The sequence below is a fragment of the Haliaeetus leucocephalus genome, unplaced genomic scaffold, assembly GCF_000737465.1.
Source record: "Haliaeetus leucocephalus isolate CR32 unplaced genomic scaffold, Haliaeetus_leucocephalus-4.0 Scaffold668, whole genome shotgun sequence".
In the NCBI taxonomy this organism is placed as follows: Eukaryota; Metazoa; Chordata; class Aves; order Accipitriformes; family Accipitridae; genus Haliaeetus; species Haliaeetus leucocephalus.
The window spans coordinates 2103161-2116094 of record NW_010973104.1 but is presented as its reverse complement, the minus strand read 5'-3'; the positions used below and the strand labels follow the sequence as shown (position 1 = coordinate 2116094).

At 56.4% G+C, this 12934-nt stretch overlaps 1 protein-coding gene across 1 annotated transcript in view; it reads left to right on the top strand.

Annotated features, from left to right (window-relative positions):
- ZNF469 (zinc finger protein 469) overlaps positions 1–12060 on the top strand; it is a 13138-nt gene extending 1078 nt beyond the window's left edge. Inside the window, exons 2-3 of the mRNA XM_010579715.1 lie at positions 10–6075; positions 6370–12060. Of these exons, the coding sequence (XP_010578017.1) occupies positions 10–6075; positions 6370–11737 (11434 nt within the window). The 3' untranslated portion in view covers positions 11738–12060. The remainder of the gene's footprint in view (positions 1–9; positions 6076–6369) is intronic.
- Positions 12061–12934: the final 874 nt, after the last annotated feature.

Here is a 12934-nt window from a genome sequence, read left to right as displayed (position 1 = left end):
GCCGCCGCCGCCGCCGTTCCTGCACCCGCCGCCGCCGACCCCGCACCACGGCCCGCTGCCGTGCTGCAAGGGCAGGAGCGAGCATCCCGCCGACCCCAATGGTGCTCTCTCGTCGTCTGGTGCTATCGACCAAAACCCAAGCACTTTCCAAGAAAACCAAGCTGTTTTTCCGTCTAGTTTACACTCGCCTAGTATGCCAAAGCCAGTCGGTAAGAGGCAAGCCTCAGCGAAAGACAGTGTCCCCGGCCCGCGGCTGCTGGTCCAGAGCAGCCCTCTGAGAAGGAACATGCCACCAAACTCTCTCTCCCAAGTGCACTTTCAGAGCAAAGCCTATTGCAGTTCCCCCGCGGGCAGCGCCAGCGCAGGATCCGTGCCTTTCGAGACAAGCATTCCCACTACGGCACCCACCCACCCCAGGCTTGTGCAAGCTTGGGAAGGTGCCACTAAGGCGTTTTCTCCCATGGACCAGAATTCAGCACCTTATTCAAACCCTGTTGGAAACCAGTTCTCATTCGAGTGCCAATCTGGCCCCGAGCAGAGGCAGCACAGGCAGAAAAATGCCAGGATGCCTTGGCAGCAAATACACCTCACTTCTGCAATGCCCGGTCAAAACAGGCTAGAGCTGTCGAGACAGATCACCAGCCAGAAGCTCCCCTTCCCCCTGGGCACGTCGGAGTGGCAGGGGAGCGGGAAAGCCCAGAAAGGGCCCCCCGTAAGTAACTCTCCGGGGTACCATGGCAAAAAGCTCTTGTCGGGAGAGAGCCTCGGGGTCCAGAGGGGAGACCCCAACTCAACGGGCGCCTTCTCTTTCGAAAGTGGGAAGGACCCGGGGTCTCCTGCCTGTGACTCAAGAAGCAAAGCCCTCTTCTACAGCATGGGTCAAGCAGGTCCTCTTCCTCCTCCTCCTCCTCCCTCAAGGAGCTCGTCGGGCTCAGCGCTGGTCCTGCCGCCGTCAGCCTTGGTGGCTGCCTCCCCTTGCGAGTCCCCGCTGCCGTCCCCTGTCCCCAACCCCACCTGCGGCAGTACCTGCTCGTCGCTCTCCCCCATGTCCAGCAGCCCGCTCAACCCCGGCTTCGAAGACAGCCAGATGTCCGGAGCACTGACCCCCTCTCCCTTCTTCCAGCACCCCTGCCATCCCAAGGACGGCAACAAAACCTTCCACCCCTCCGACGTCCTGAGCTCCAGCTCGTTTCATTACCACCCCCCGGACTCCGTCAAGACCTTCCACTTCCCTCCTGATGCCCTGAAAGACGACAACCTCCTGAAATGTGCCCCGGCGAGCCCGTTCCACAAACCCGGCGTGGAGGTGGCCAAAGGATGCTCAGATGGGCTGGATGGGGAGCAGCCTCCGCCGCCGTACTCCTCCCATCACTTGCTGGCCAGTTCGCTCAGCAGTGCCAGCCTGGACCAGCTGGACGTGCTCCTGACCTGCAAGCAGTGCGACCAGAACTACAGCAACCTCTCCTCCTTCCTGCAGCACCGCCAGTTCTGTGCCTCCCATCCCGCTCCCCAGGGAGAGGGCAAGGATGCTCCCCGGGCAGCCGAGGGGCGGAAAGCACTCCCCCCGGAGCTACCCAAGCCCCCCAGCCTGGGGCTCTCTCCGGACCCCCAGGCGCATTTGTTGGCGTTAAACAAGAGCGATGACTTCTTGCTGGATGGGGAAAGCAAAAGCGAGGGCAAGGAAGATGCTCTAAAGGGTGGCCTCTTCAACGGCCTCGCCGCCAGCTCCCTGCCGCTCACCGCCTCGGACCTGGACATCGACGACGCCAAGCTGGACAGCCTGATCACCGAAGCCCTCAACGGCCTGGGGTACCAGTCAGATAACCCAGAGATCGACAGCAGCTTCATAGACGTGTTTGCCGACGAGGAGCTGACGGGCATGAAGGCGGCAGGCGGTGGGATGTCCCACAAGGCGAAGGAAGCCCTGGCCTCGGAAAGCAAATCAAAGCAGGCGGCAGCGGAGGAGAAGGCAGCGGGCCAGCCCAAGGCTGGCTATTTTTATGAAGATAGCCACCCGGGCGGGGAGCAGGCGAAGAGAGGAGCAGGAAAGCAGCACCTTCACAAGGGGAGGGCAGCGCGGAGGTTGGCAGCGCAGGAGCTGGATCCCGGGGCAGCGGGAGCGCAGAGGACGGCGAGGCTGCGGGCGGGCAGGAAGAGCAGCGTCCCACCGGCCAACGCCTCCTCCAAGTCCACCTCCAGCCAAAAGCATCCCAGGAAGCTCAGCCAGGAGCCTCCAACGAAGAGTGAGGTGGGGCCGGGCATTGCCACCAAGAGCTCCAAGCCACCCCGATTCTCCATGAAGGAGATGAAGAAGCGGAAGCCCCGAAGCGGGACGTGGAGCAAGGAACTCATTCACAAGATCGTGCAGCAGAAGAACAAGCTCCACAAACTGCAGGTGAAGAGCAGCAAGCAGGCGCAGTTCCCCCAGGTCACCGAGAGGCTGATGCCAGCCGCCAAGGAGGGCAGGTTTCGGGAGTACGACTACGTCTCCGATTCAGATGATGATGGGGCAGAGTGCAGCAAGGTCCGGGGAAGAAAGAAGCGTGGCACGGGATTCATTGGGAGGACCAAATACAGCTTTAGCAAGAAACGCCCGGGAAGAAGTGAGGCTGTCAAAGAGAAAGACCCAGCCTGGAGCTACAGACGGAAAAGGGATGGTCAGAAAAGGGAGGCACAGGAGCACAGCGGGGTCCCGAGCCAGAAGGATGCCGAGAAAGAGGATTGTGCCACCAGAGTCCGAAGACGGAGCAGCCAGTCGTCTACCAGCAGCAACCACAGCGGCAGCGTGCCCAGCGAGATGGGCACCAGCCCACCCCACGCTGATGGGGCTGGCTCGGGCAGGGAGAAGGGAAGCACGCGGAGGAGGAGGCGGTCGGGCAGCCCGGCACGTACGCCAAGGACTCCGCTCAGCCTCCCTGAGGACAGGAGCCCAAAGAAGAGCCAGAAGAGCAAAGAGAACTTTCCCAGGGGGAGCAGGCGGTTTGGCTCAGCCAAACCTTTGCTAGCAGGCTCCAGGACATGTCCGAGTACGGAACCAGATGTTGCTGCGGCGGACCGTGCAAAGGAGGAGCTGTTAGTGCAGCCCCAGGAAAGGCAGCTCCCCAGCACGGCCGCCTCGGGCAGGAGCCCCGTCGGGGTCTCCTGTAAGGAGGGTGCAGAAGAGCCCAAAGGAGCAGCAAAGCACAGAGGTGAGGCAGGAGAACCCACCCTGGAGGCTCAGGACTCACCCGAACTGACCGTGGTCAACCAGAGGCATCAGTTTGCCCCTTTCACGAGCGACGGGCTGAAGTACCGGGCGGAAGAGTTAGTTGCTCCATCCCACGGCGGTAACAAAGCTGGTCCTGGCAATGTGAGTGCTGCCTACTCAGAAGCAGGCATCAAATATTTGAAGGCACACGGGCTCTGTGACGGTCAGAAGGACTATCCCGCGCCGGTTGCCCCGTACGGGGGGGATGCAGTGGGGATGATGCTCGCTGCCAAGGCGCCCGATCCGTACATCAGCAGCGACAACACGTTTTTCGATCCCAAAGGCCTTCCCAGTCACTACGATGAGAACCTCTTCTCAAAGCCCCCAGCCTTGGGCTCCTCGCACATGGATGACATGTACTTATGCCGGGATGACATCAATGCCAGGTCCTTTGAGCAGAAGCACGCCACCATCTCCCCTTATGCCACAGAAACGCCACAGGGCAAGGTCTCCTCCCCTCTTGGCTTCGATTCCTCTTCAATATTTGGAGAGCTTCCTGTCACCGAGTTTGATCCGCCACTGTATGACAGCGTTTCTGCGAGCAAGGATGGTTACGTGACAACATTCACCTGTCCCGGCAATCCCCCCAGCAAGCCGCTGCAGTTCGAGCAACCGTACCCACCGTTCATGCCAGAGAAAGACTGGTCCCTCATGGAGGAGGTGGCTCCGATGCTGCCAGAAGACATGACTGAGTTCCACAGTCTTTCAGTGGAGAAGCCACTAGCCAAGAAATTCCCCGAGGAAGGACCTGTCCCCACCAGCCAACTCTCCCTGCCGCTGTCGGACAGGATAACGGATTACAACGTGACTTTTATGAACAACATATCAGACGATGAGCTGGAGATCAAGCGATTAGTCACAGAGCTGGAAAGTCAACTGCAAACCAGCAAACTGGGTAACGAGGCATCTGTCGCCCTTCAGAAACCCGAGCAACACGTCGCTGCCCATCTGCGAGGACAGGCGGCCGAGCAGTTCCCACCGCTGCCGGTCGAGCAAGAGACGGGCCATGGGAAAGGACTGTTTTTGACAGATGAGCTGGGCAGTTCAAGCCTCTGCGTCGGGGAGAGGCTGGGAGGCGAGAAGCCGGCCGTCACGAGCGCCCGTGGGGATTACGAGAGACCCAGGGAGCCCTGGCCCTGCCCGGTGGAGCTGGGCTCGCTAGACACAGGGATGTGCACGTCAGCCCCCCTCACCATGGACCCTTTCTGCTCCAAAGACAGCGGCGAGCAGCTCCAGGAAGCTGCGACTGCCAAGGAAAGAGACCCTGGAAAGATGGAAGATGGGTCTTCCTCCAAAAGTCTACCTGGCTTACGCGTGCCAGACCAAACAGAGGCTCCTGTCTACCCAGACCCCGTGACAAAAAGCCCTCCTGTTGTCACCGACTCCATGTCGGCCAAGAGCCTGGAGGCAGCTGAAGCGACCAAAGATCCCCTGCCATCCCAGCGCGGTGCTAAGAGCTTCCCTGTTCCCGGGAAAGCAGATGAAAGCCTCGCTGATGCCGCAGAGCTGGAGAAGTTTGATGCGCATCTTCCAAACTGTAAACCTGAATTTGGCTTTCAGCAAGGTCCCACCCCAGCCTTGGATCTCACCTTTTCGCCTCACATCAAAGAGGTCCCAGATACAGAAGAAAGACCCTTAAGCAAGCCCGAGTCACCCAAAATGGCGAAAAGCACCATGGACTTCAAAGGGGATGGTGGTGGGTCTGCATTGATGGAAGAAACGGAGGAGAGGAAGAATCCCACCACCTATCCAGCCCCCGGACCCGGCGACAAAGCCAGCAAGCAAAAAGTGCTACTGTTTGATATGCTGAGTCTGCCCAAGGAGAGCGACTGTGGCTCCCGACAGACACTGGCTTCCCAGGAGACGGCTGCCAACCCTCTGCAGCAGCTACAGCTCTTCGTTGCCCGAACAGTGAAGAGCAATGAGGAGGAGCTGTTGATGCCGTGCTTCCCCATGCTGCTTGCTCCCAGTCACCCCTCTGCCACCACCCGCATCCAGCTGGAGCAGAAAGAGGAGAGCGGCAGTGCCTTGGAAGGGGAAAATCAGACATACTGCCCTGCCCAAGGGGAGGGGAATGTCCCCATTGGAGGCAACGCAGAAAGTCTTGCTGCCCCAGCGAAAGAGACTGTGCTTTTCTCCGGTGGGTGCGAGCAGCTGGAGTCATTTGGTGCAGTGGGCTCTTACCGTGCAAAACAATCCACATTTGTGAAGCCAGAGCTGCAAAATAATGTAACGGAGCTGCAGCACTTAGCAAATGAACACGCGGAGCCAAATGACATTAATATCCGTGCAGATGGTGTTTCCCAAGAGCGTACTGACCTCTCGCCACTCAAAAACACAGCGGTGACCCCACTGCCAGGGCAAGGAAAGAAAGCTGATCAGCTCATGGAAGAGCAGGAGCAAGATAAAAACAAAGCGACCCTGGCATTTAAAAAACATGAGCAATCCCACTTAAGCCATAGTTTGCTCAACAAAGAAACACTAGGCAGTGCAGTAGCAGAGAGGCTGGAAAAGAATCAGGCGGGGCAGGGGGCACAGCCCCAGCACAGTGCTTCCACGAGTCCCACCAGCCCCCCCGCTCCCTCCGAGGAGGATCTCCACCAGGATCAACGCTTGGCGCCAGAGACAAAAGCCGGCGCAGTCAGTGCAAAGGTTCCCAGAGAAGGAAATGGCAAGAAGAAGTCCCTCAATGGCTGTCATTACATGGGCGAATCTCCGGCCAGCCTGCCCTTGCCGACCAATTTTTCTCCCCCCAGATGCTTGCAAAGCAGTGGGGCTGAGGCAGGAGAGGTCCCCGGCTTCGGTACTCAGCTCTCGGATGAGAAGAAATACAGCGCATCCCCACTTAACACATCAAGTTCATTCATCGTGAAGAGGTGTCCTCCCGAGGCCAACAGCCATTGCATCCATCACCCCACCGTCAGCCCGGTAGAGCAAGGGACATGGAAAAGGGCACCCACCTTTCCCCTCTCGCTGCATCACTGTGGGGCCGTGCTGATGGAAGCGGTCGAGGACGGTCACCGTCACCTCCCCGATGGCATTTTGGGTAACTACAGACCGCCTGAAAGAGAAGGGACGGCGATACCCTGCGCTCTGCTGCACGCTGATGGTCTGGTGGGCTCTGCCTTGGAGGTGGATGGTCCCCAGAAACCACACGGGAAGGACTGCTCTCTTCCCTGCTCGCCACCTTTCAACCAAAAGGGTGTGGGGAAGGAGGTACCCGAAAGCGCCGGTGCTGTGCTGTCAAGTTCCCATTTTAAAGAAAGCCAAACGTGCACCATCACAGATACGGTCGTTAACTCCATTCCTCCGGACACCCAAGATTACCCAACCCAGCCCACAATGGATCTTCTGCCGATCAGAGAAAGAGAGGTAAACCTGAATCAAGAGACCAAGCTTGAAAGCTGCTCTGATGATGGAAATAAGCATCAAAGTGAAGCAGAGGCTTTGTCCTACAGTTTTGCTGTTCAGCAGGTGCCAGCTGCTGTCAGCAGAGGTCTTACAAGGATTGGAGACATTGGTCCTGCCGAATTAAATGGCCACGAGTTTTCAGAGGCAGCAGAGGTGAGACTTGGTCTTTCCAAAACCACAGAGAGTGGAGGAAAGAGCTTAAAAGGGGAGAAATCCAAAAGCCATGGGGCTGGAGAAGCTGGGAGTTGTGTGTTAAACAGTATGGGCCAAGGAGAGGGCAACACGCCTAACAGCACTCCAAACCCTTCCCAAAATGAACTTCACAAAGAAAAGAAGCCAAATGGGCTCCCGGTGACCTGCGACATTTGTTCAGCCACTTTCCGGTCCAAGCCTGGCCTGACGAGGCACAAAGCTGTCAAGCACCAGGTGAAGAACGGTGGCGTACCACAGTCCAGCAAGACTCCCAGGTCCGCTTTGATTCCTGCAGACAAGACATCAAAAGCAGCCCAAAAGGTGCCCAGGAGGAGCCTGAAGACTTCGGTCAAAGACAAAACCTGCAGCTCACAGATGCCGACCACCAACGTTGACCACGTCCCCAAGAAAATATGCCAAGACCTGGAGAAAGATCCCAGCGCGCAGATGCAAGAAGTGGTCAGCAGAGTGCTCAGCGATCTCAGCGTGATCTCCTTCGAGATGTCCCAGGAGCTGCACCGCACACATGTTCTGCAGAGGGAGATGAAGGCAAAGGGACCGCGCTCGGAGACAAGGGGAGCAGGCGAGGCGGCCGCTGGGAAGCTGGACTCGGGACGGCAAGCCAGGAAGGGAGAAAAGGGCAGAAGGAGCCAAAGCAAAAATCCCAGAGAGGTGAACGGCAGTTCTGAAAAGAAGCTAAACAGGAAAGTGAGACGAAGGAAAGCAAAGGTATTTCCCAGCAGAAATGAGCCCAATGGTCCATGTGAGCTGGAGAATGCAGGTCCTCCCGCTGCTGTCCTCAGCTCCAGTCTGCCGAGGATCATGGAGGGCTTGCATGAGCCAGGTGGTTGCATCTCCACAGAGGAGCAAAATAGGTCCAACTCAACGCAGCACTCTCAAAAAGCTCAACAGTCCCCTTGTGCAGCTGAGCTTGCAGAGGACCTGGGCGACAGGATGGTGTCTTCAAAGGAGATGGTCAGCGAGGAGTCAGTAACGGGCACAGTAGCCTGTCCTGGGGAGGTGGAAGAGCCAAATGGAGTGGAAGACACACAGGCTTGCAAAAAATGTGTTAGCGGGTTTGTGAAGCAAGTGGAGAAAGGATTGGGCAAGGTAGGCAAAGAGCCGCATCATGGTGCTGATGGCGCAGAGGAGATGGATGCTGAGACAGGAGACAGTCCTGCGGCAGGCAGCGGCACTGGGAATCAGAGTGGTGCCCCACAGGGTCTCACGGCTCCTGCCGAAGGGGGTCTGCCGCTGGAGACGCGTGATTCGGAAACCACCCAAAAGGCTCCCGGGCAAGGCAGCATGCAGACCCCGCCGGGGACCAGCCCTCCTCCTGCAGAGCCAAAGCAATGGGCGAAGGCAGACGTGCCACCGGGCAGAGAGCATTGTGTGGAGAGCGCAGCCGTCTCGGACCTCCAGAGCTTGTTTGATGATGACTCCACATTCTCCCAGCTGTTCCCCCGGGACGACCAGTTTGTCCGGAGAAAGTGCACACGGGTGTATGGGAAGCGCAGCAAGAAACCCAAGCCCGTCACTGAGGTGAACCTCCAGCCAGCGGGTGCCATCGACCTCTTCACAATCCGATTAGCTTCTGACCTCAGCGAAACCAGCTCTTTCTGTGTCACCAGGGAGGACCCTTGCGAATATGAAACCATCTCTGTTGACGATGCCTTAATGCTAAACATGTGTCATGGCAAGGCGAAGAGCGGAGATGCTGCTCCCAGCGGATCTAAAAGCATTGCGCCAAGGTTGGACCGCGAGAAGACCGACCAAGGGAAGGAGGACATTGACCTGGAAGACAACATGCTAACCTTCTTGTGCCAAAACAGCCAAGTGGACAACGTCCCCAGCTTGAACCTCTGGGGGAGTCTGGAGAAGGAGGGAGAAAGCCTCTCTGCCGAGGACATGTTTGAGCCTCTGATGGACCTTGAGGATGAACACTCGCTGAGAGAAGCAAGCTCTGAGCCCCCCGACCTGGCAGAGGAGCCCTACGATGGCAAGGCTAATGAAGATTCAGACTCTCCCGAATTTCATACCATCGACATTGAGATGCTGAACGCAAAGCTGAAAATGAGAGACATGTGCTTCTTCAGCCCTTGCGAAGATCTTCCTGGCCACGGGGAGGACAGCGCTGTGAGTTTCAAGCCAAAGCTGGGCCAGCACAGCAAGCACAGAAGTAAGCTAGAAGATGGGAAACTGGGGAAAAACCGCAGTGAGATAACCATCAAGACCAAAGACAAGCAGTACAAATGCAAAGTCTGCTTCCAGTGGTTCCTGACGTTAGGGGAGCTGGACTTCCACAAGCTCTCCCATAACCCTTCCCCTCCGCCTACCTGCTACATGTGTGTCCAGCGCAAATTCAGCTCCCGGGAGCAGCTGAGGGACCATCTGAAGGAGAAGCATGCCAAAAACAAAGCCGGTCTGTGGGCTTGCGGGATGTGCCTGAAGGAGATCTCCGATGTCTGGATGTACAACGAGCATCTCCGGGAGCACGCCACCCAGTTCGCTCGCAAGGGGCAAGCCCAGAAGTCCGTGATGGGTCTGCCAGCCTGCTTCGGTGAGGACAACGCTGCTGTCACCCACTTCCTCAACACCATCATGTATCGGAAGCCCAGCAGGTCCTCCCGGCACGCCGACCCCAGCAGCAAGCACGCAGTTAGCAGAGAGAGCAAGAGCCCCAAGGAGCTGCCCCTCGAGCAGGAGGCCAAGGCGATGAAAGACCCCATGGAAAGCAACGTTAAGGTGAAGCCACCTGCTCCCAGCTCCTCTAAAGCATCTGCCAGTCCGTCTCCAGAGCACATGGCAAAAAGCGAAGGCACCCCAAAATCTGTCCCCATGCACCCAGACTGCAAGGATCCTTCCAGGGACTGTCATCACTGTGGCAAACAGTTTCCCAAACCCTTCAAGCTCCAGCGGCACTTAGTTGTGCACAGTTTACAGAAGATTTACTTGTGCCACAAGTGTCCGATGTTCTACCAGGAGACCAAAGAGCTTCGAAACCACCTCAGCCAGGAGCACGGCATAGTGGAGGAGCAGGAGATCAAGCACACCACGCTGTACGCCTGTGAACTCTGCGCAGACGTCATGCACGTTATCAAGAAGTCCTTCATCTGCAGCATGTGCAACTACACCTTCTCCAAGAAAGAGCAATATGACCGGCACATGGAGAAGCACCTGGCGGGAAGCAACAAGACTTTCAAATTCAGAGGGGTCATGAGGCCTGGCGTTGCCTCCAGGGAGGGCAGGGAGAAGGTGAAAGAGGACAGCTCTCTCCGGGAGGGCATGCCGCCGAGCAAGAAGAGGAAGGTTGCTCACCACGGCAGCTCGCTCCCGCGCAGCTCGCCGGTCCACCTGGACCACGCTAGTGACCTTCAGCTGGTAGAGGCTGCAAGCCCCAGCCTGCAGGCTCCCACTGGCTCCTTCCCTACGGCACCTGCTGAGCCAGGAGCACCCCAACCCTCTGTGAAAACGGAAGACCTGGTGGGTGACTTCTCCGACCTCCTGGCGGAAATGGAGAAATCCCAGTTCGACACCCTGCCTCCACCACCCTGCCTCTCCCCGTCTTTGCCGCAGGCTGCGGCAAGCAGCCCGGAGCTTGGCCATATCGCTGCCCTGTCTATCGAGGAGCTGGAGAAAGGAGCGTTTGATGGGAAACCACTTCCTTTCTTGGACTCGCCCGAGTTTACCATTGACCTTGCTGGGTTGGCTTGTAACCAGGCCACAGACCAGAAACTCTCTCCTCCACACCTGACTGAGAAACGTGGCTACGCCGATGCCCGTAAAAGAACAAGCGTAGGCAACAAAGATGAATATATAGCGGGTGCCCTGGAAAATCCCAGTGCAGCCACTGATGCTGTGGATGGGATCCCATTTCTCCAGCTTGCCAAGAAGGTCTCGGAGCTTCCTTCCCCGCAGGCAGAGGCTCCACCAGCCAAGGAGAGCCACAGGTGGGGCAACCCCAGTGCCAGCGATGCCTCTTGGGAAGGTGCACCTAAGGCCACGTCTCCAGAAGCTGCCCACTACCCCCTGCCCCTGAAGGACAAGACGGCATCGCCCACGCTGAACAGAGCTGCCAAAGATTCGGTCCCGCAGAAGAAGACCGTGGGTAGCCAGCCCGGCAGCGAGGCTGCTCCCAGCGTGGACAGCCCCGGCAGCAGCACCGAGGAGGGTCAGCAACCCATCTCAGGGAGGGAGAAAGCCGTGCCTGAGGCTAAGGACAGTAGCGCTAACACCAAAGACCAAGGCAGCAACCCAAGCAAATCCACCAGCCACCAGCCCAGAGGTGAGGCGGCCAGCAACGCCGTGAGACATGGCCACGTGGAGCCGAGCAAAGCCACCGGCAAGCTTCACCCCAAGAGGAGGAAAGAGCACAAGTCCTTGAGCCACCGGAGCAGCTCTGGCTCCCGGGAGAACATGGAGGGAGATGGGAAAAAGAAAAAAACCCGGACCCCGTGCCCGGGGAGGAGCGAGAGCACGGGCGAGCTCAAACGTGCCGACTGGAGCAACGCCGAAGCTTCTGCCCTCTCCCCTGGGAGGAGGGAGACGCACTGCAACAAACTGGTACCCAAGCCCAAAACGGGCACCCAACTGAAGAAGATGGTCCTGGACACTTACAACCAGAAGAAGGGCGAGCTCCGTCACGCCAACGGGGATTTGAAACGCAGGAAGGCCATTCTGGGGAAGAGCCTCCACCAAGTGTTGGCCAAGGGGCCGGCGCCGTCCCCGCGCGGCTCCTTGCACAGCCCGCGGGCCGCCCGGGGTGCCAAGCCGGCCGGCTCGGCCAGCTACCGCACTGCCGAGGCCCAGAACAACCTGCTAAGCCAACTCTTTGGGCAAAAATTAACTAGCTTTAAAATTCCTTTAAGAAGAGATACTTCAGAGTAATTTATGGAAGTGACTTATGGTGATCCTCAGCTGCTTTCATGGGGTTTGCAAGGGAAAAATTATCAAAGCATTAAATTCGTTTGTGTAGCATGATTTCTCTGTCTAGCTTAAATGAACTTGCACTGCAGCCTCTGTGAAATAGTTTGCTTTGTGTCTACTAATCTACTTTAATTCACCTGATTTATCATGCAAATGCTAGAACTTTGATGTTGCTGATGATTTTCATGAACTGAAATTGTAATCGCTTTGGGCAGACTGAATCGTCGAGAGCAATTGCTTTATTGCAGAAGTGCTGAGGTTATAAGGATACTTGCAAATCTCAGACCCTTTTGAGTCTGTGTCTGTGTTATCTTTGTACAAAGTACTTGAAGAGATGAACTTCATTCCGTAGACGTCTTATTCATAAGGTGCAGTACACTGTAGAAAGCAAATTTTTTTTTGAAGATTTTGCACAAATAATCCCGTACAATTCATTTAATTGGGAGCTGGCCTAAGAGATGATACAATTAAAAAAAAAAAATTAAATTAAGAATCGAGTGTCCTATATTTTGACAGCCATCCCTATGAATTTGTTTCTACATCGTCAAGAGAATAATGAACCGGCTCTGGGGCTGCCGGGGCTGTCGGAGCCCTTCAGAGGATGCTGCCACTCTTTGACCACTGTAGACGATGTAACCGGAGGAGAGCCGCCACCGCGAGCAAACTGCACCTTGACACTTGTGACAAACTCTGATTTTTTAGGGGTTTTGTGTGTGTGTTTGTGTGTTTTCTTTTTGTTTAGGGGGGGAGGGGAGGGTGTTTTGCGCAACGACAAAACTGTGCCAATTTACCGCACCGAACCAGTACTGTCCGAGTGCCCTCAACGGTATCACTTCTAAACTATCTTACTGTATTGAGTTAGTGGCTATATAGGTATCCGCTTTTTACTATGCAGTTACTGGTGCTATTCTTTTTTTGTAATGTGAATACAGACTTCCTTGATTGAAAAAATAAAAGGGAACCATTAGGAAGTAGCCGTTACCTGTAAAAGAAAACGAAGCAGGAAAAAAATATTAAAAATCCAACTTTAGGGAAAAAAATCCTGTATGCTGGTACTCCATGGTGTCGAAAAGGTTACGTCACGTTAAACGAGCATGTTATACAACCGAACTTTTGAATCCGGAAAGAAATCTCAGGTGCAAATGAGGACATGGAAGA